This window comes from Pholis gunnellus (assembly GCF_910591455.1).
Source record: "Pholis gunnellus genome assembly, chromosome: 15".
NCBI lineage: Eukaryota > Metazoa > Chordata > Actinopteri > Perciformes > Pholidae > Pholis > Pholis gunnellus.
The window spans coordinates 15,632,992-15,655,422 of record NC_136542.1 but is presented as its reverse complement, the minus strand read 5'-3'; the positions used below and the strand labels follow the sequence as shown (position 1 = coordinate 15,655,422).

Here is a 22,431-nt window from a genome sequence, read left to right as displayed (position 1 = left end):
TACCATACACCTGTCCGAGGCCTTAAAAAAAAAAAAAGGAATTACACAAACTTTAAAAAAAAAAAAAGAGTGTTACTCCCCCTTAAGGCATCAGTGACAATACATCAAGACAGAGGTATATTTGAAGTGTGACTACAGGGAAGCAGTGTGAAATATTAAACACATGGAATAATACAATCGGGTATTAACAGAGAATGTCAGCCTCAGAGGGGCTGGGACATCCAGACCCTGCCTGTTGTGTTATAAACCACCTCATAGTCAACGACTGGGTTCTAACAGCGCTGAGCCGGTGAAAATGAGGTAACAGGCATCTCACCCGCTCTCTCTCACACAGTTTTAGAGCTCCAATTACGGTCAAGTGCTTTTCTTGTGTCTTTATGTGATCCTGGCGAGGCAGGGCACCCGTAGGTGCTGCAACCATTGCACCTGTACCTCCTGGTGAGGTTCCATTATGCCGGCCTCCCCTAAGCAGGGTTGAGCAGCAGGGGAGGCAGATGGGAGGAGGGTCAGGTTACCCCTGCTGCTGCTAGTGTGGCTGGGCCAGGGTCAGAAAGCATGGTAACAGCACCATCATGTCAGCGCACACACACACACACACACAACTCCACAAAATCTGAGGTTACACAATTAGCTGATGTGTTTTTGAGAAGGAAGAAGGACAAAGATACTTAGAATTTCAAATTGATTTAATGAAATGTTTAAATTTTCACATTTCTAATAAAGATAGCAGGACTTCGGTCGTTAAAAACAGTTTGATATGTTGACAAGTAATGATGAAATCTTCAAGATTTTTTTCCTCTTTCTCTTATACAAAGATTATATTACAGGCATTAATATATTTATATTCAGAAGGCGCTCAAGCCCTCAAATTTGACACAATGTACAAGTATTTCTGAAACGAGAAGAAAAGAAAAAAAACATACTAGGGCCTAACACTAGCTCATTATCTTCACGTATTTAAGACACACAATCCTTATCTTGGTCCAAACTAACATCTCCAGCGACTAAGCCACCAAAGGGGGAGCACAGACCCCTTTTAACACACATCATCTATAACCTACAATCTTTAAGATCAGCATCCTGGGCGGTTCCTTCAAGTGGCTTTAGGGGGGGAATAAAAAAAAACAGAGATGTGATCCAGGCCTACATATCTATACATTCTTCAAAAAGCAAAAAAAAAAGCACAAAATAAAAATGTATCCCTCCGTCCTCCTGCTGTTTGGATTCCCCATCTTCTGCTCGGGGAATAAACAAACAAAAGGAGGCGACATGTGAAGGAAGAGAGAAAAATGACAGGAGAGCAGGGGGGGGGGGGGGGGGGGGGGAGTAAGGCATAGCAGCGCAACAGATGGGGACAGTGTTGCAGCTTGGGTGGAGCCCTCAGAGGGTGTGAGAGTACAGTGTGTGTGTGGGGGGGGGGGGAGAGACACCTGGCTACCATGACAACCCCGAGCGGGCAGGCTGGAGAAGTGAGAGCGTCGGCCCGGCCGTTGCTAGGAGGGCTGCTAGAGTTCAGCTCTGGCATGCCACCTAAACCCAGAACAGCCAACCCCTCCTCTGGCCTCAGGAGGCGACATGGGGAGAGGATCATGGGAAAGCGGCGGAGGAGGAGGAGTTGGTGCCACTTGATCCATTCACAGATAAAGACGGAGCAGCACACCACCTGTAATAAAGACTAAACGGAGAACCCCGCAATTCAAAATCCATCTGCTGTTGTTTTTGTTGTGGGAAGCACAAGACACTGACCTTTAGACGCACAGAGGATGGGGAAAAAAACTGAGTTAATGCTGCTAACGGGGAGATGTGACGCAGGGTGTCCATGGTTTGTCTCTGACTACGAAGAGGAGGAACTAAAATGTGATTATGGGGAGGAAAGGTGGTGTTGGACAGCATCTTACAGGACAGACATTACACAGGCACTGTGAGAAGCTCTTTCCGAAACTCTCACTCTCTCACACACACACGCACACACTCTCTCTCACACACACACACACACACACACGCAAAACACACAGACACACCAGTGCATGGAGGTAAGAGTCACCTGAGGCTCTGGCGGTATTTTTCCTCTAAAACAGCACAAGAATACAACAGAACAGCAAAAATAATTCATCAGATAGTCCTTTCTATATACATCCAGCAACAGACAATACAATTTAAAGCAATTTAAATCCAAGAACAAAGAGAAACATTCAATGCTATAATTAAATCAATGACGGTGAGTGCAAACATGTTGGAATGTCGATGTCTTCAGCTTCACAGGACAGCGAAACTGATAGCAGAGGAAAGAGACAGGAGGAACTTATTCAATTACCGGACATGAGCCTATGTTAACGATATCAGAAAACAATTACAAACGCAGTCTTTTCTCATTTCAGCAGAGTTGCATAAATCAAATCATGACACAATCCATCGGAATTCATTTAAAAAAGGAAAATTAGAGTGATAAAAAGAACAACAAAAACAAATTTCTTTTCAGCTCCAGTTAGAAAGACGTCATTGATTGTCCAGTCCGGGTTCAAAACAATTAAAAAAAGCCTCTTGACTGCTCGTACTGCAGGGACTCCGGGCCCAGGAAGTCTGTGTAGTAGTGCAGCGAGCACAAATCATTCTGGGGAGGTATTCCCCATGCATCAGTGTTTTCTCCTTTCCAGTGTAGGGAGACGGTCCACGAACACAGTCACAAACTGGTGCCAACGAGCAGGACAACGACATCGTCTTTGACACAGAGAGGCTGTGGCAGGTGCAGGAAGAGGTATAAAGGCAGACACATTTATAAATGGATACCAATCTCGTGTGCAGTTTCAGCATAGTGCCATTTACAGCTGTATCATTCAGTGCTTTATCGCAGTTAAGTGTTGAGACCGGTGAGATGTGGAAACAAAGTGAAGCAGGCTCCCGTTCCCTTACTAAGAACTGTTTTCCCTAGTGCATCGAGAACGCACTGGAACATGAGAATAGAAATGACATTGCTATTACAAGGTTGCTTTAAGACTCCTATGTCTTCCTATGCTGCTGATTCTTAAGCTGAGACCACCACGGCGCACATAAATAGTTTAGTCACATGTCCATCTCGATTGAGCAGTTAAACACCACAACAAATGGAAATGTATCAACGAAATCAATGATTGCCACTTAAATTAAAAATTGCAATATGCTCCTGTTACATCTTTATACGACACAAAATAAAACAAAGAACTCGCCAGAGAAGAAACAACTCTTGCAGTCACGGCTGGGTGTTTGAGGTTCTTCGAGAAAAGATTAAAGGCTGCACTCGGGGGTGGGAGGGGTGGGGGGGTGGTGGGTTGAAGAGCTCAGTTGGAGGATTTGCTTATAGCGCTGGCTGACCGGCGGAGTTTTCCGGAAACTCGGTTCTTTGTGGCACGGGGCATTGTGGGAGAAACCTGGTCGACAGAGTCCGTCGTTGAGGCGGCGTTTCCGGCGTCTGTGCTCGCGCTGCCGGTGAAGGAGCCTGGGAGAGAGGTGCAGGGAGTTTGTAGATAGAAAAGACAACGATGGAGAGAGAGAGAGAGAGAGAGAGAGAGAGACGGAGCTGGTTAGACGTGGCGGTGGGGTTCGTTGGGCTTTGTGTGATTGCTGTTCATCCCAGCATGCTTTGTCATGCACGTGGCTGCGCCCACAACCAAGATCACCCAGTTCATAGGATTTCCACCAACATTCACAACACTTTCGATGTTTGTTCTACCCCTTATGTCATTAGAATATAGCTGTGAGAAAGCAAATCAAAAACATTTCAGAAATGACATGCCTCTTTCACATGCTGTGAAAAAGCAAAGCTTGTTAAAGAGAAGCTGCCTTTCTTCCCAATACAGTTTTGCCAGACGCTTATATGGTATTAAAAAAAATGAGCGGTAACCTTTGCGGCTACGGGCAAAAAAAAAAAAAAAGTATTCAGTCCGCAGTGTGACAAGAAGAATGCTTTGAATGAAAATAAAATTGCACATTATGCTCTTGTTGTGAACATGTGGAGCCACACATTGTCATGTATTGTCCTTTTTCAAAGACATCACATCCATGATTAGGGGATGACAAGCTGCAATAAGCCGGGAGGTGGGCATGGAAGGCTGGTGAGGACAATCAAGTATTGTGAACGCTGCCCTGGCTTCCTCAGTGTGCCCCTGACCAAACCCAGACTGCGGGGCCCCCCCCCCCCCCCCCCCCCACCCCACCCACTCCCACCCGCCTCGGCCCCCGTGCTCCGAGTTTAAACAACTTTTCTGCTTTGTTGAGATGGCATCTGGTTGCCTATTTTCTTTCCTATCCTTTTATTTCCTGCCATTTTTTCGGAGGCATCTCAAGTTGCAGCGGCTAAAAGGAATGGCAGATGGCTGGAGTAACAGACACTCAGCAGCACAGTGGACACCGGCAGCATCCAGGGCTGCTCGTTGGGAGAGGAGGGCTGGGCTATGGATGAAACATTGGGTGTGTGTGTGTATTGTGAAGGGCCGGGAGGGAGGTGAGGTGAGAGGGGGGGGGGGGGGGGGGGGGGGTCCTAACATGAATTCTCAAATCTGCATATGAATCTAAAAAAGGGCTGGGCTTGGCTAAAAATGTGGGCTGGCCCGATGGACAGAGCAAATCCTGCATTCCCGTATTCTTCAACTCATTCCTACAGTAAATACTTTGTTTTACAAACTAAACTTTGTCTGGATGTGCTGTAAAGACATACGATAGACAGGATGAAGGAAACCACCTATTACAGCTAATATACACAGACAATAGTGTGGTACAGTTATCCACCCACTCAACAGACTTCCCTTTTCGTTTAGCAGCCATTAAAACATGCTGCACTAAACAGTCATCACTCCCACCGAGGCACTTAATGACTGTGGTTACATCAGTTTCTAAACGTCGTTCCTCACTGTACGGCCTTATGCAAGAATTCATTTTCATAGTAAGTTACTGAGTGGAAAAAAAGCCCAGATCCAGAAGAGCTAATGTATCATTATCATCGTCATAAGAAGCCAGCATTTCCGCTCTTTACTCAGCCCAGTCTGCCTTACGGTGAGGTTCATTTCAAATGGAGAGGAGAAGGGAGAGACCGAGCGAGAGGGAAAACAAAGAGGGTCTTTAAATGGCCCCGCTATCCCATTGGTCCCCTCCGCAGCAGTTCAAACAAGGCTTTAGATGACAAAGACATCTTCCAGTGCGGCAGGTGTTAGTCTCAGAGTCTGCCCCAGGCAAACAGGCACACTCCAACAGGAGGAAATGAGGGGGGGGGAGAAGAAAAAAAAAGAGAAAGAAAGCAAAGAGAAAAGTGTTTGCTGGGGGAAGAGATAAAGGCGCGCCACATGCAGAAGCGAGGGCCAGAAGTGTAGCCGTATTGTTCATGCTGCTACTTAGTCAGGTGCTAATTGTCCCCACCGTGCATCACTTTCAATTACCAGCCTGGCCTAAACAGTAGGACACCCCCCGAATAAACAGCCTGATTTCTCTGTCCCCTTCGCTTTGTCAGAGCACTCAGTAAGTAAAGCTTGGTTAGTGCTGAATGAAAAAAAAGAAGGGGTAGGGGGGAGGAAAAACAGCCAGGATGAGTGATCGAGCGACGGGGTAGGCCGCTGGACGGAAACAAGCTTCCGGTCTGACTCGGGGCTTACCTTCGCCATATACAGTATTTGGACCTTTAAGATATTTTTAGTCTACAAAGGGAAAAACAGAGTAGAGCATCATGTGAGAGAGAGCGGCGGACACACACACACCATACCACACTACAGCGGAACACAACACAACACAACGCTGCTGAAAAGTCCGCCGTCTGAAGGGCCGGACGAGCGGGATTTTCAGACAGCTTGTGTGCCGTCGAGGTTAGTCGTCACTGGAGGGTTTAAAAGTCAGACAAGGTTCACTGATTTGGGTGATGACTTTGTCATGAAGTGCCATTTTCTTTTCTTTTTTTCCCTGAAGACACCTTTAAGGACATAATGTCTGATTAGTCTGTCCAATTCACACATTTCAAAATCAGGGTAATTTTGAAATCCAAAGCATGAATGGTGGGCAGTTCACATGGCAACAACAGAAACAAATGCATCACCGGTGTTACTTTTAGAGGTTAGGGTGAGAGAGTTACAGATGCCGGGGCTCCTCAGAGGCTCGTGGGAGATTTTAACATGTTTTATCCACGAGGAGGAAAAAAAAGTATTGCTTTCTATTCATTTAGAAGAAGTTAAGAGGATGAAAACACACGACATGAAAACAAGACAATAAAAACTGAGCAAAGCTGTGCAGGTGTATCACAACGAGGGCAGAGCACTGCTCTGTATGACAGATGGACTGGCTCATGCAGGAAGCCGTGACGCCGGTGTGAAGTTACAGGGTCAAAGTGAGGTTGCATTCAGGATCATGGTGGACGACGCTGTGGAGGATGCTGAAAAGCCAAAGAATGTACAGAGATGACCGGAGAGGGCTGAGGGTTAAATGCCTTTCACGGGGGAAGCGGTGAAACACTGAGGGAGCGCGTCATTTAGCAATTAGCATGCAGAATCTGGACTTGGAACTTGAGCCCTACTTTTCTTTTACAAAAAGGGCTAAATCAAGCGCAGCCCCCACGGGTTATTGGATGATGGCGGGGTTCAAAGTGACCTAAATGAATGAATGAATGGATGGATGGATGGATGCTGGTGGGCTGTGGCTGGGCGTCATGCCTAGTGTGGAGGAAGCAGGCAGAGTCTTACAGTCCAGTTTGGCCCAGGGGTACTCCATGTCCCAAACCATCCCCGGCCAACGCCTGCACGCTGTCGTGGAGCATGGATGACATGTTAGTGGCAGCAATGGGAGCCAGAGCAGGATGGACGGACAGACAGATGGATGGGCAAACGCACACACACACTCACACTCACGCACACGCACACACAGGAGGGCAGTAAAGCACATTTCAGAAGGGTGAGAATGAGGAGCAGCGTCGGCCAGCCATCAATGACACATTGAAGCTATATGCTCGATGGGACACAAAAGATCAGGATGATTAACTACAACGATAAAGGATACTTGGATGCATTATTCATGTGGCCTAAAGCATTAAATACATGCCTTTGGTTTTGAGACGCTAAAGAGCAGCCTTTAGTTTATGGATACGGTTGAGAAGAATACATGAATACACACACACACACACACAACTGTGGAGGCTAGGAGTAACTGGTAAAGTCAATTAAACAACTAATTGATTGATGGAAAATTGATCTGCAAAAATTTTGACAAACGATTAATTGTCATTTTTTTAAAGCAGAAATCACAGTCACTGGTTCTAGATAAGGCAAATGGGAATTTTGCTGGTTATCTTATATCCCCCAGTAGTCGCACCTGGTGTGTGTGTGTGTGTGTGTTTTCTTATTAATACATTAGGCTTAAATTCTTGATTTTTCAGTAAAATATAGTTGTTTCTTTAAATGTACACACATTTCACACTAAATCACAGATTCACATACACACTGTGTTCTGTGTCTGCTTGTCCCAGCGCGTCAGTGACGCTAACGACACAAAATGTCACCATGTTTCCATGGCTGCACCAGAACATAAAATAGATATATTCTATTATCTTTTTTTTGTTGTTGCAGGAAATGTACTGTTAGAAATGTGCTTACTTTGACAGCACTTACATTTAAACACAGTTATTTGGACAAATGAGCCCCAAGATGAGTCAGAATTTAAAATGACAAACATCAGCAGCAAAGGCGATTTGTGAAATTGCTCAACAGCACTGTTATAATGGTTAACATACAAGAAAGTGACTGTGTTACAGTATTGTATGGTGCAAGTGAGTCCTGGATACAATATGAATGGACACACACACACACACACACACACACACACACACACACACACACACACACACACACACACACACACACACACACACACACACACACACACACACACACACACACACACACACACCTTGTAATCCATTTACACACGTAGATTCCGGAGAAATACAAATTGCTGTTCAGAACGAGTTTCCGCAGCAGCGAGGGTGACACAACTGCCGTACAGACTTCATTATGTTGCGGCCTCTCACATTAGACACAGTGTATGTGTCCCATGCTGTGAAACATTATTCTCCAGCCTGGCTAACCTCTCTAACCCATCTCTTCCCAGCCACAAAGGAACCCATAGTTGAAATAGTCTACGGCAGCTAGTACTTCTTGCTCTCCCTCTCCACTATATTCCTCTGTATCTGTATTTCTTCCTCTCAGTCCGTCCCTTTCAGCTGGTTTGGTGCTGGGTATGAGAGAAGGCGGCAAGAGGTCGGTCTGAGGAGATTTCTCTGGGCAAACAGTATGGTAATGTCGCCGACTACCTCTTGCCTGCCCTCAACAGCCTGAATATCACACCTGCCGTCTGAGAATCTGAAGTCCTTCACACACTAGAGCATTAGTCTCACATGCCAGCATACAGGAAGGACATATTACATACATATTCAACCAGCATATCAGCAATGACAGATTTGAAAATGACAAGACATCTATGGTGTGGTATTATGGAGCGCTTTCCTTGTCAAAATAGAATGTGTGTCGTGATCCAATAGAGTGGAAAAGTGCAATCCCGTATTGATTTCAGTGCTGTTGCAGATCGATCAGAGCTGGTACAAGAAGGAAGAACACGATAAGACACGTTTTCCATTGTATTCATCATGGACTGATAAGGGTGCTGTGCTGACATCCGCGAGCTGCTGTTTGATGGTCGGATCCCCTAAGTGTTGGTGAATGAGCTCATGAAGACGCGCGCACACACACATGCACACACACGCACACAAACGCACACACGCACACACACACACAAACGGCTGCCATTTAACGAGGGTGCTTATATTCATAGGAAAGTAATTGCACGGAAAGATGCAGTTTTGAAACAAGAAGAGATGAACAAAGTAGGGTGAGTGGGGCTTGAGGAAGCGGAGAAAGCGGAGTGTTTGAAGTCAGTTGGACGGCGTGAAGAGCAGATCCCGTCGTTTGATATTCATCAGCGAGCGTAGGCGTGGAAGAAGAGTGGAGAGAATGAGGGGGGTGGAGGAGGCGACAGGGACAAACAGGTGCGTTGTGGAGGAGGAGGAGAGACTAACACAGGAGAAGAGGCAAGGAGGGCGAAAGAAGGCCCGGAGGAGGGGGAAATGAAGAAAGGGGGGATGAAGCAACATTGGGATGGAGAGACGGAATGAGAAAAGCAAAAGGACATGGAGTGGAAAAGAACATGAAGGAGGACGTAGGTGCAGTGTGGTTCAGTTCTCACCTGTCCCACTCATTGGATAGCCGGGAGACGGAGAGAAGACCTGAGAGGCAAAGTCTTCAAAAGTCATGACCTCTCTGTGGTTCTGAACAATGGCCTCCAGGTAGAGCGCCCGCTCCTCATAGCTGGTTAGCGCTCGTTAAGGAACAAAACATAATGGCCTGTTGGAGAAGATGAAGGCAGCAAGGTGGAGTAATTCTTTGCCTCGTTTGTCATTTAAACCTAAAACTCACAAAATAATCTCATTTCAGAAAGTCATCAAAACATGTCAGTTCATAGTCACAGTTGCAAATCACTCATTGTTTTGTTTTCTTTCTGTGCTGCGCTGCATATACATGATGTACTGTGAGAGTCGAGCTGGGAGCGCGAGAGGCAGGGCAGCTCCAACATCAGCAACCTAGCCAGAAGCAGAGATGGACCAATCAGCCATGCCACACGGCCCAAAATAAGAAAGCAGTCTCCAAAATAATCATACAAAAAGAAAGAAAGAATACATCACTACTGGCGTGATGCTCCAAACCTCTCATCTCCCCCCTCTCGTCCCTCTAATAGAACCCTGCTGCAGGCAGCATGTCTAGGACCACCCTCCCCGATGTGCTGCCTGCCACTTCTCCGTGCCATCAGGGGGAAAATTGGAGCCATTTGAAATTCAGAGTGACAAGCAGTGACTGGAGCCTGGGCAGCCAGCATGCAGGACGGATGGATGGATGGATGGCCGGATTTGAAATGTGGAAAAGCTCAAATTAATAAATAAATAAATAAGTGGGCTTGCAAAATGGCTGCCGGATGAGGGTGGAAAACGTTCCGACGGCCATTATCATATCATTATCATAGATATATCGCGGTAAGTCTGTTGTGTAATGGAGGCAAGTGCTGGATAAAATATGGTGCAGGGGACTATTGGAGTGACAAAGGGCTGTCTGATGGCACTTTTCAGATTTAATAGTGTGTGTGTGCATGTTTGACAATGAGTCTGATTATTCTCACGGCTGTCTGTTGTGACCATGTTTCTTTGATAGACGACACCTAACAAATTGCTTGACAAACACATGCATTCTCTCTCTCTCTCTCTCACACACACACACACACATGCTCAACACAGAGGACCCCTCCCCCTCATCTCATTACAACTGCCAGGGTGGAATAGCACTGGGCTGTTGCTGAAGCCAAGGCTGAACCAGGCTGAGCCGAGATAGGCTGGACTGGGCCGAGAGGCTCTGGTCTGGGTTAGATAGATAGGACGAGACAGTGACTGGGCAGGGGGCCTGCTGTGGGCACATGCCGCCACAGCAGGGGCCAACAGCCATGACCAATGGCTTTGAGGGAACCGTGGCAAAGCGGGGGTGACGGGCACCTGAGCCGGGAGGCACCAGAGGGTACGATGGCCAAGCTGCTCACAGGGACAGACAAGAGCTGGACAGAGGGCAGACTGACACAAAGGATAGGGTACCACAGGAAGATAGGGATTGGGTTTGTATACTCGGAAATGGTTGTGATGTTCTGTTCCACACACCCTTTGAACCAAACAATAAGTGTAATGTAGTCATTTTACAGTCCATGTCTTTTAAACGGCTAAAAACCTGAAAAGCATTACTCAACAAAAACTCACAGTATTTGGACTTTTGTCGGGACAGAACACCAAGAAATCCCTTCAAAATAAAAGCTCACATTTCCTACCTTAAGGAGGAAAAGGGGAGTGGAAAGACAGGGCCAGGATCTCCATTTAAGAGAAGCAGAGCAGCAGCACTTCAAGCATGTACAAACACTTCCCTCTTGAGCTCTATGTCGGTCTTCCAGTCATACCCAGACATGCAACATCACCGTTTTCTGTCACTTGCTGGAAACAGTATTGGACAAAGAGTGGGCATGCCAGTCCCTGCTGCCATGGTAACTTGGGTCACAGCTTTGTGTGGTGGGTCATATCCAGGCTTTTATGGATGACAGACACAGAAAAGGCATGTTTGTAAAAGAACAAAATGTGCCCAAATAGATGATAAGTGGAAGACAACATAAAGTAGAACGAAGGACTTAATGAAAAGAAAATGGGAAAAAGTTAGAAGGAAGCCGAGAAATGAAAGACAAGGGAGGACGAGGAGAGAGAGAGAGAGAACCTTCCACACAGCGTGGGTCAACAGAGCCATATGGCTGTCCATTATCAGAGATGCAGATGACTGGAGGCCTGTTATTGAGATTCCTAAAGCAAATATTGACTCCAGCTGGAGCAGGCGCTCTCTCTCGACTCTGACACACGCCTCTCCTCCACCACTTCCTTCCGCTGCCCTCTGTCCAAGTTAGACAAATGGATTATGGTGAGTGAGAGAAAAAAAAAAAAAAAAACTTCAAAGAATAAAATGAAGGGAGATAGTGTGGAATTATCAAGAGCTGAGAGAAAATATATGACAGGCTGCCAGGGAGAAAGACTGGCGCTGAGGGAGGGAGACTAATAAAAGGTATTTTGGAGATGAGTGAAAGCGAGAGCCATAATCAGCTCACTTAAGTAAATGTACGATGCTATCTGTGGGTAAAAAAATTGCCGCACAGAAATCAGACCTGATGCACAGTGAGGGGTAATCTTTCCTTCTCTCTCTCGCACTCCCGCTCCTTTCTGCTCATCTCTAATTACTAAGCCACGGGCACAGCTTGTTCCCCAGCATTTGCACAGATGCGGCTGCCTCCATGCAGTAACTTAATCAATGGACACTTCCAGAACGGTGATGCAAAGACTATGTCCATGCCATGGACACCAAACCCGCTGACACTGACCTATTTTTCAGGGGGGAAAATAACAAAATCTCATGGAAAGATGGACCATGAATTACAAAATGTTATACTTTAAGAAAATGTTTGAAGTTGTGAAAGCCTTTTTTCTGAAATGACAATATTACTATGTCGAACAAAAGCTCCTCTATATTTTGTGCTCTAAAATACTCTCATAAAGCTAGAAATGAAATACATGAAAAGGAAAATGCAGACAGGTCTACATTTCCACAGATGGACTTCAACCCAAGTCACCCGTGACATAACTGTCATTTACAGCTGAACCGGGCAAGCACGACGAGCCGGGGTGTGGGAGCAAAGTGTGTTGCGCCACTTTGGGAATTTCCAAGGAACCCCTACGTTCCAAGCCGCTGCATTCCTATTAGGGAGAAGAGAAGGAAACCAATGCCAATGGAGCGTGGCAACCATCGGGATAGTAACAAGAAGAACAAAAAAAAACTCCCAATGTGAAACAACTTCAGTAAGTGGACTGATGTCTCGAGACTTGGAGGTTGTGGTTAGGGCATCATGAGGGTGGGGAGGGAGTATTAGGTTTAAAGCACTAATTCAGTCTATTAACTACAACATTAACACATTTGTGATAATGTGTTTTTAGTGCATAACGGTCCTTAACCATCCTGTCCCCTGCTTGCCCTTTCTTCCTTGGCGACAAAGCCAGTGACTTATTGTTGGCACATCATGTTTGAGTGAGCACACGAGTACACAAACACACAGGTCAATTATGCCCAAACGCACAAAATGCAGCGTACATGCAAAAGAACACAAACAGTGTTAGGTTGCTGAAAGAAACACTACTAGAAACGGATTCTAACAACATAAAACCTGTAAAGGCATATGTGCATGTGGATATGAGTCAGCCTACGTGTACATGCATATGTATCTGTGGGTGTGTGCACGTACGTATGTATACATATGCATGTGTGTCTTCCAGATGGCAAGGGGGTTGCTCTGGGGGAATGGTGGGGGGGTCAAGCATCTTTGTGGATCAAAGCCAAGGTCAGGGCAGCTGCAGTGGCCCATGTTCAAGGTGAATGGAGGCCTCAGATGGCTCTTCATTAGCAGGCTGCTCCATCCCTGCTGGACCCCATCGCCAACCGCCACCAACCCTCATCATCATCCCCGCTCCCCTTTTTCTATCTCCGTCCACAGGGACCTGTCCTGAAAATGCCTGTCCACCGGGATCAATTTTGTGCCGCGTGTAACCCCACCCAGCGCATACGGACACGTACACATGCTCACACACAGGCACCACACACACACTAACACCCTCCACCCACACACACACTTCCCCAAAAGAGCCTATGTTGACCTCTGAACTGGTCTCTCTCTGGAGAGCAGCATCCTTACCATCCAGCCTCTGTCTTTGTGTTCTTCAGTCCCCCTGCTGACAAAAGGCCTCACGCCACCACTGGCCTCTGACACTCTGACACACACACACACACACACACACACACACACACACACACTCAACAGCCTTTAAACACACACACACACACAGACACACAGACAGCAGGGACGTTCGTGGCTTCAGAAAATACGCCTCAACTTAAAGGTACTCTGAATGTAAATAGTTCATATTCAGCACATTGCGTGTATCAAACCTGTGAATGTATTTTGTTTCCCATAAAACATTAGGGGTCAAAATGTTGTGTAATTATTGCGTAACTGCCAACTGTCAAGCAACAGAAAAGTATGAACCATTAGCAGTCATTTTTATTGCGCCCCACGTGTGCTCATGCTCATGCATGTGCGTCCTTGTGTTTGTGTTGGATACAAACAGAACATCAAAACTGATATGGCGGTAATGTTTTGAAGAAATACCTCATCTACCCATGTTCCCTATCAGTCTACATCATGATTCTTTTTAACATTATAGAGTCCATCTATGTTCACTTTGAACACAATGACCACTGTGTGACAGCCCATCTGCAGTTTGCCAAAGGGAAGTTCAGAGATTCTGAAAGCATGATGGGACAAAAAACGATTTTGGTCTGAATGCCAAGTGAACACCAGTGCTATATCTGTTGAAGACAAGATAGGGAATATCATCCCCATAGTGAATTGCATTGGTTGCTGTCGGGATGGCTGTCAGCAGCAGGGACTCGGAGACCGGTGAAGACTAAAGTGGGTTCAGCCCAAGTGTCCCAGAATGGAACACTGTTTTGTGCTTTGTTTATACAAAACAATGAATGCTTGTGAAGAGTTTTTTGTCTGTAGTCTTTACTCTCATTTTCCATTAAATGAACAACAGAATGAACAAGGCAGACAGATAGAGACTCACATCATTATTCCGTTGATTAAGGCAGGGCAGAGGCTGAAGATCTAGATTAGCCAATGGAGCGTTACAAGGGGTCTTAAGATGCACCATACTGACATTTCACTTCTTAAGCTCCACTTCTATCCACTTCTAAGTCAGATGACGGGCGAAGCAGGGTGCCTGACCCCTGTGCTTTTGTCAAAGATGCCCTTATCGTGTTGAGTGAGTAGGCTAAAATCTCTTTGCTTATTGAGGAAGGTTTCATCGTTAGGTCAAGTCAATTCAATATTTATATAGCCCCTATCACAAACCACAATTTGTTCCACCCACTATCCATAGAACCCGATTAGAGCAGGATAAGTTCTCCCCAAAACAAGACCTAAAGGAAAAAAAATGGAGACAATCTCAGGAAAAGCGACAGCAGACGAAGATTTAAGATACACAGCAGGACAAACATGGACTATAAGTACTAGACTTAAAGGGATAATGGTAAAGGCCTAGAGTAATCAAAGAATAAGCAACTAACTGATATGGATATAAAGGCCTCAACAAGCCATGTGGCCAATCTCAGGAAATGTTATAGAGGTCTTTGTCAGGAGGCAACGAACCAGAGGGCCAAACACAGAGCCCTGAGGTACTCCATATTACACACCAGAACATTCTGATGTTCTATCCGCTAAGTTAGACTTGTGCCAAGGCCAAAGACACCACATTGATTTTCCAGTCAGTCAAGGAGTAGACAAATATCAATGGTGTCAAAACTTTCACTGAGATCCAGAAATAGATGGGCAAAGGTGGAATCTGAGTCCACAGTAAGCAGAAGATCCCTCACCACTTTGGTAAGTGCAGTATTGGTGGAGGGGCAAGCCCTGAAAAAAGACTGGTAAATATGTGCAGCGAAGGTTGCTCTTTCTAGCGCTTTTACAAAGAATGGAAGGCTGGAGACTGAGCAATATTTATTCAGAGACTCTGGATCAAGGAGTGTATTTTTTAAATAGAGGTTTAACCACAGCAGTCTTAATAAACGTAGTTGGGGCAGTGCCAGTTGTTAGAGATACACTAACAATATTCAGCATTCAAGAGAACTGCAGAGCAGTTCAGAAGTCCTTCTCTGTGAATTATACCTCATCCTCACTAGAAACCGCGCAGGCTACCCCGTCTATACGCTGTCTGTGAGAGAATGCCGACTAGTAGACTAACACAGCCTTTTATCAAATGAAAATAAAAACAACACCTTTACCCAACATAGAAACAATAAGGATCCAAGGTATGTTTACATTATCCTCAAAGAGGACACGTGACCGACCACCACACCTTAAGATTCAGGGAAGAACCTTTAAAAAAACCTCAAGCCCCATAATGAAAGCAAAAACTTTGCCATGCATGGGGAGGAAACGCTCCCCTCGCTTCTCGGGCCCCCACAGCAGCAGCCAAGGTTAATCCTGTTTGTAGAAGCGCCGGTGGTAAAAAGGCCTCTTGTAGTGAAGAGGGACAGTTTAGAGATGAGGTGGAGGGTGCCTCTAGGTGCTTGACCCCCCTCCTCTCTTAGCCCCACATCTGCCCATTAACCTGGGCCAATCAGCTTGACCTTGGTGAGGAGAAGCGCTCAGGAGTAGCTCACATCGCCATTGACTCCCAGCAGTCACATAATTGGCCTGTTGAGAGGAAGGGATGGGGGATGGGGGGGGGGCTTGGTTGTGCCGTGGTGCCAGTGCAGCAGGGTAAAAAGAGCAGATGTGTTCATTATTTTTGTTGTTGAAAGGCACAGTGCCTCACGTCCTCATACCACATGCACTCTCATGGCAGTATACCACACAAATACTGTCCATTCATACAAATACATTAAGGCGTTAAGTCTCGTGCTTAGGTGGTGAACTAGAAAGGAAAAAGTGTCAGATTTGAAACATGATTGGTGGCAAAATCAGGCAAGACACACCTTTAAATGACTTGCATCCAGGCTTTTGTTGCCAGTCATTACACTGCTACCATATGAGGTAATGAAAGCAGACAAGTGTCACATGAAAATGTTTAAATCAACAGGGGATCACAGTGCCGTCTCCATGCGGCATCGTTATGGACAAATGGATTGAACTGCATATGGATTATCCACTGCTCATTATGGAAAAGGAGATAAGAGGCAGAAAAGTGGCAGGAGACTGGGAAACGTAAAGAGGGGGATACACAGGCAAAAGAATTGGCGGAGAGTCCGGAGACACTAAAACATGGGATGGAACGATGGAGAAAGAAGGCGGAGATGGAGAGTAGTGAGCGGGGAAGATGGAAAAGAGGAAGGGAAGAAAGAGGGATAAAGCCGAGCAGGTGTTGATTGGAGAGAGGCCAGGCGGTGAGTGCCAGCGGTACCTGTTGTCACAGCGAGGGCTGAGGTGTGAAGCTCGTCTCAGCAGAGGCCCTCAGAGGTGTGAGGTGATTATGGGAAAACGGGGAGGAAGACAGAGACATTTAGACGAAGAGACGCGGAGAGAAAGAAAGATAGGGACAGAGAGAGTGAATGTGGCAATACAGCTGGCTGCTGGAATAATGGCATAGTGGGATGGAACAACAGATTGAGATGGATAAAGTGAGAGCGTGTATGACAGGAACTAGCCAGTAGGGTGATTTTACAGTGTGCATGTGTGTCCCAATCCCATTTTATATGGCAGCTACTCAAACCTTGGTGTCTCATTAAACAGCTTTTTTGCTGTAGACACAGAAAATGTCTGAATGTGTCACAAATGCATTACGATGAGTGGAGGTGTTTGTGTGTCCATTTTCTGGGTGTGCATAGACATACGGGAGATCAGATGCTCTGGAGGAATAGCTGGTTTCAGAAGAGTTTTAACAAGTGGCCTAATTAGGAGCGGGTCCAGGAAACGGGAGCGCAGAGCCCCAAAGGAGTCGGGTCAAACAGTAAGCCCAGGTTAATGACACCTCCTGAGGGGTGAGTTTCCCCACAGCAAGAGCTTTCTAAGCTCCAACCTCCACACCTCTCTACCGTCCATCTGGCATTCAGACAGCGGGACGGGAAGTTATGGCCGTGACATCACTCCTAACCTGTGACATCATCACTGCCCATCAGTGATTTCACACAGGTTTGCCACCGCTGCAGACAAAATCTGATGTCTGCCGGCTGGCATGACCAGGTTATTTATGAGCTGACTGGAGGAAGTAGTCACCCATTTTCTCGAGTCTCTGGAAGCCCACCATTCCTCTGGGGGACACTAAAAATCGATTTCCGCTCCACAACAAATCATAAGAACAGCACCTACACCCAAAGTCAATGCTGACCCCTAAACTATGTTAGGACAAGTTGTTGGGGGCTCGCAGGACATAAATGATAAAGCAACAAGTCATCCTCACACCGCACAGAGAAACACGATGGCCACAAGATACCTGGTGACATCATAATTTGTTGTAGCGCGGTTTGTTCAACACAACATGACTGCCATCAAAGCCTACTGGGCTTGTGTATTCAGATGAGCCGAGTCTGTAACCAATCTCCTTTTCAAAGGACCCTGGTCTCCATTGATGAGTCGTAACACAGCAGCCTTAGATGTGAAACACAATGGATCGACATGATTAATCAAACACAGGCCCATTACAGCCAGACAGTCACGCAGGCCCCCACCGTGCATTAACAGAAAGTCATAATAAGATGAGCAAAGGCTCATAGGGATGAAGATTAACAGATACAGTTCTGTGACTGGCTGGGTGAGAGTTCTCTCTGAAGGTCTCCTTTGTCAGTGACGATGGCCAGAGTGACATGAATGCCTCAGCCATCTGGAAACATTATTAGGTCAGGACAAAGGTGTGCATCTTATGAGTTATCTGAGGTGAATATGCGTCCTCTATTTTTCTTTTTTTCTTTCTCCAGTTCCTGATATTTGAATTGTTTAGAATCAAGACAGGGGACAACAGCATCTATCTGATCTCAATTTGAACTTTTAATAAAAAGTCAAAGATGAAACCGGGAAGGGCACGCTCGGCCGAGACTTCGCTTGAAAACCATCTGATTACTTATGAGGCATTTCACCTCTTCTTTCTTCCAACTTTCTAGATGTAAATTTAAAGAGTGATTATCATCACCAGGCTACAGACTCAAACTCAAACCCACCTGTGCCCACCCCAAAGCATGGCAGCAATCAAAGTACCCTGTTCTATAATCTATTTGACACATCTAGAAAACCACTCTGACACTTAATGAGGAGTGGGCCAACTCTGGGTCATGCCAAATGGCTCTGATTTTAACCCGACGCTAACACTGTTCAGACAAGCATTGCTGAAATATTAAAACAAAACGAACGGAGGTTTAAGCAATTTTAATGATGCTTGTGGCATGTGCGGCAGAATAACTGTGATGCCTTAACGCCAAGCATCTCCGTCTGCTTCCCCGCCAAGGCGTGCCGCACGTGAAGTCTCTTGTTCCTCCATTGCCCCCTCTGTGAAAGGTTCATCGGGCCAATTAGGCTGCTTGGCCTTATGCAAAATGCCAGGCATTTAGCGGGAATGATAATGATTAGCGCTGGGTTACATATGATCACAGCTGTGGTGAATGCACAGAGTGGGTTAGTTACTGGGGGGCAAGAGTGGTTTAATTTGGCCTCACGTTTGCATTTTGGACATATTTCAATCAATTCTATTGTGATTACCTTAAAATATCATATAGTCAGGCAAGGTTGCTCATATCTTTTTGTCAAAGTGATGAGGATAATGATGGATGAATAGGTTGCTGTTGATGTGGATGTGATATGATGAGGAAATTGTGTTTTGCGACGTGTTTTCTTTCCATACAGCGAGCACTCAGCCTGACAATAAGTCTGCAATAGTTACCGTCGATAATCGGTACTTATATTTGGGTCCCAATCTAAAGCAAGTTGTTGTGTATGTCTGAAATGAATGTGCTGGGACGGTGACGGGCTGGGTGACAGCCAGGAAAAGGGGCCCAGTCTTATACCTGCTGTAATGGATGAGGCCGACGGCAAAGGGGATGTATATATGTATACACACATAAGCATGCACACAGAAAGAAACCCACACACAAAACCTTGAGCAAAAAAGAAAATGGACTTCTGTGTTGGCAACAGCTTTTTCCTAATCCTCGCCCCTGGGCTATATTGTGCAGTCAAGCAGGCTATTACATGGCAACAATTAGGGGGGCTGGAGCCCAACACCTGGTCGTCTCCTATTCTGGCCCTTCAGTGGCAGCTGACTGTACAGTCTCACAGCCAGGTGGCCCTCCTTCAATGACATTAGCTAGTCACTCCAGGGTTAATCAGGAGCCTGCCATCATCCAGTGGGCACGCATAGAGCCCAATTCAGACTGGAAGCTTTTATAGGGGGGGGGAGAGGGATGATGGAGACAATGTTGTTATAAAAACTTGTTCAACTGAAGATCTCAGAGAGCCCAGATAATCAAAATGAACTTGGGGGAGGGGTTGGAGCCTCTTGGATTCGTGGCCTAAGTTCAGCGCACTGCCTTGATTGGTTCAAGCGGAGCTCGCGGCACATCAACTGTGCATCCTGCAGATTATAATGGACCTTTTCATGGGTGGACAAAAACAGATGGAGGAGCGGGAAGTGCTATACGTCCATGCAGACGGGTGATGATGTGGGGGGAGGGAAACTGGATTTCGTCAAAGTCGGCAGATACAAAAACAAGTGGGTGTCGCTAGAGCTGCCCCGGCTAGATCTGCCTGCACAAAGCCCCATTCCGAAGCCCCCTGGCTCAGAGATCTGAGGGTAAATAACACTCATTAGAATAACAAAAGCTATAGATTTGTACCCAAATCAGCTAGAGTCTCATCAATAGTAATTAGAGGCTATACATAACTAATGAAGATGTGTACACTGCATTAAACAAAGGTACTGAGAGCTGTTGTGCATCTAAACATAGTGTTGGATAAGTGGATGTCTGCAGCACAAAAGTTTTCTTAAATTTCATTACCATTAGAATCAATCTGTATTTTAATGTTATACTGTATGACAAAGATGCATTTAGTTAAGATAAGGGGACCCCACAATTAGAATGTGTTGTACCTGTGTCTGCAGCCAACAATACTTTGTCTTTGTTCGACATCGACCCAATATCATTACAGCCTGTTGCAGTGGGAAGATTTTGGCCAATATTTCTCAGTGCTTCTCTTTCAGCCACATCCACCACTTGACAACGAGACACAGACTATCAGCATTAACACATCAAAGGCTGCTTTCTGTAAAAGAAAAGGGGCAGACAATGCACAGCGATGCATACTTAGATGTTTTGTTTTTGTTGTTGCTTTGTTTGCCGTGCCTTCGTCTGTCAATGCAGAAAATACCATTTGGTGCAAAAGATGCAAATGCTGCGAGGCACAAGGACATCCTCGAAAAGAGAACAATGGCCACAGGCCAGCGGAGGAGCAGACACTGCCTTTGAACCATTTAAAGAGGCATTAATGTGCAACTTATAAATAATCAACTAATTCCTTCTTAAAACAGCCAATTAAGTCTGTGACATTAAAAGCAACGCAGCCCGTGCAAAACGGAAAAAAAGAGCAATCCAAGTCTCGGAACAAGAAAAAAAAAAAGAATTGAGAATGTAATGGCCATTTAGGGACAAAGAAAGCCAATAATGTCACAAGGTGTCCTCACAGGAGTGCCAACAAAACCCAGGGCCACATCAGAGACCAAGAGATTCCAGCGTAGAACTGTGAGTGACATTTCACTGACATTTCCCAGCAGCATTCAACGCAGGGCTGTCTCAAGACGGCGTCAGAAATGTCTATGGATATGCTCGCATGTGACACAGGCGTTAAGGGATGCGGGTTCTTTCAGGGGACGTCGCAGCTCTGGGGCCGGTGATGAGGAGCCTGGATCCTGGGAGATTGAATGGTAATCACTGGGGCACAGATAATGGATGATTGAAGGCTCTTTCTACGCCGCTGTTGGATTTCAATATCAGAGAGGCCCTAGAATTGGGATTCTTATCAGGGGCGGTGTGTCAAACAAAGGAGAGCCGAGCGTGAAATATGGGGTCCAACTCAGGCACACGACCATGGCGATTAGCACAAGGATAAAAAAGGCCGCACAAACAAAAGAGGGCAGCTTTAGCTGGACAAAGGGCTGTCCACTGCCTTGTAACTAGAGACACGGAAGGAAGAGGGGACATAAAGGAAGGGAGAGAGCACTTGGTGGAAAAAGAGGACAGGACAAGAGTTGTGCTGAGACGGCTGAAAGATGAATGGTGACAGACCCAACTGTTAAAGAGTGTTCCAGATTCCCTGCTTCTGAAGAGGAATAATGGACCAGCGGGGATGAAATGCAATATACCCCGCCTCAAAGCCATTCAAACACATGCAAACAAACACACACCGTCATTCACGCACACACAAACACACACAGTGGCACGAGGCTTCACATCTCTGCCAAGCCCATCACAAAAAAAAAACAACTAAACAAAAAAACAACAACAAAATTATTCCCATTTATCCCCGGATTCCAAGCGCTGGGGTTTGCCAGGAAAGCTCATTAACCCTCCCTTCAAGAACCCTGACACAAAAGAGGGGAAAACAAAACATAACTAATCAATGAGAACGCACCCATTGAGGAGGAGGAGGAGGAGGAGGGGGGGGGGGGGGGGCAAGAACATGCATCCATTTGGATAACCTGAGAGGGCTAACAGCTTTTGCTTTAGTGTTGCGCTGGCTGGCATCGGGGCGGAGAAAGAAAGTTCATTAATTAAACAGGGCTAGGGGGAACAGATGGAATGGCTAGCTGGATGCTTATCACTTAAAGCAGACAGACAGGTTTTTACACCCGTGCAGCACCACCGCACATCAATCACAATGAACACGTCTTCTTAACGGAAATGCAGTCGGTATTAGTCCAGTGGTGACACTCTCGGGTCAGGTTATTCTGGCTGATGGACACAGAGACTCGCTGACCTATTAGCAGGAAAGTCTTTATGGCAAATTTCATTTTTTTGTTGTTGATATTTAGCGAGGACGTTTGTCAGTTATTTTTGAAACAGTCTTTCCAAGAGTAGGATCTTGTTGACTGTTAACATCCAAACCAACACAGGCAGTCATTCCTTTACATATTAGTAGCCACTTTGTGATGATTACTCACTGTTGGGCCAACATGTTTAAGTGTTTACAAAACATAATAAAAAGGAATAAAAGTCG

General features: G+C 45.9%; 1 protein-coding gene across 4 annotated transcripts in view; it reads right to left on the bottom strand.

Moving 5' to 3' along the window:
• Nucleotides 1-668: 668 nt before the first annotated feature.
• ralgapa2 (Ral GTPase activating protein catalytic subunit alpha 2) overlaps nucleotides 669-22,431 on the bottom strand; it is a gene marked incomplete at its 5' end in the record, with an annotated part of 84,000 nt that continues 62,237 nt past the window's right edge. For 2 of the 4 annotated variants that reach the window (XM_079175198.1, XM_079175201.1), the window contains 2 exons: nucleotides 669-3,472; nucleotides 9,244-9,365. In XM_079175198.1, coding sequence (XP_079031324.1) covers nucleotides 3,315-3,472; nucleotides 9,244-9,365 — 280 coding nt within the window. In that variant the 3' untranslated portion in view covers nucleotides 669-3,314. Of the gene's footprint in view, nucleotides 3,473-5,618; nucleotides 5,661-6,692; nucleotides 6,753-9,243; nucleotides 9,366-22,431 lie in introns of all 4 variants that reach the window. The other 2 variants (XM_079175199.1, XM_079175200.1) reach the window with 2 other exon arrangements.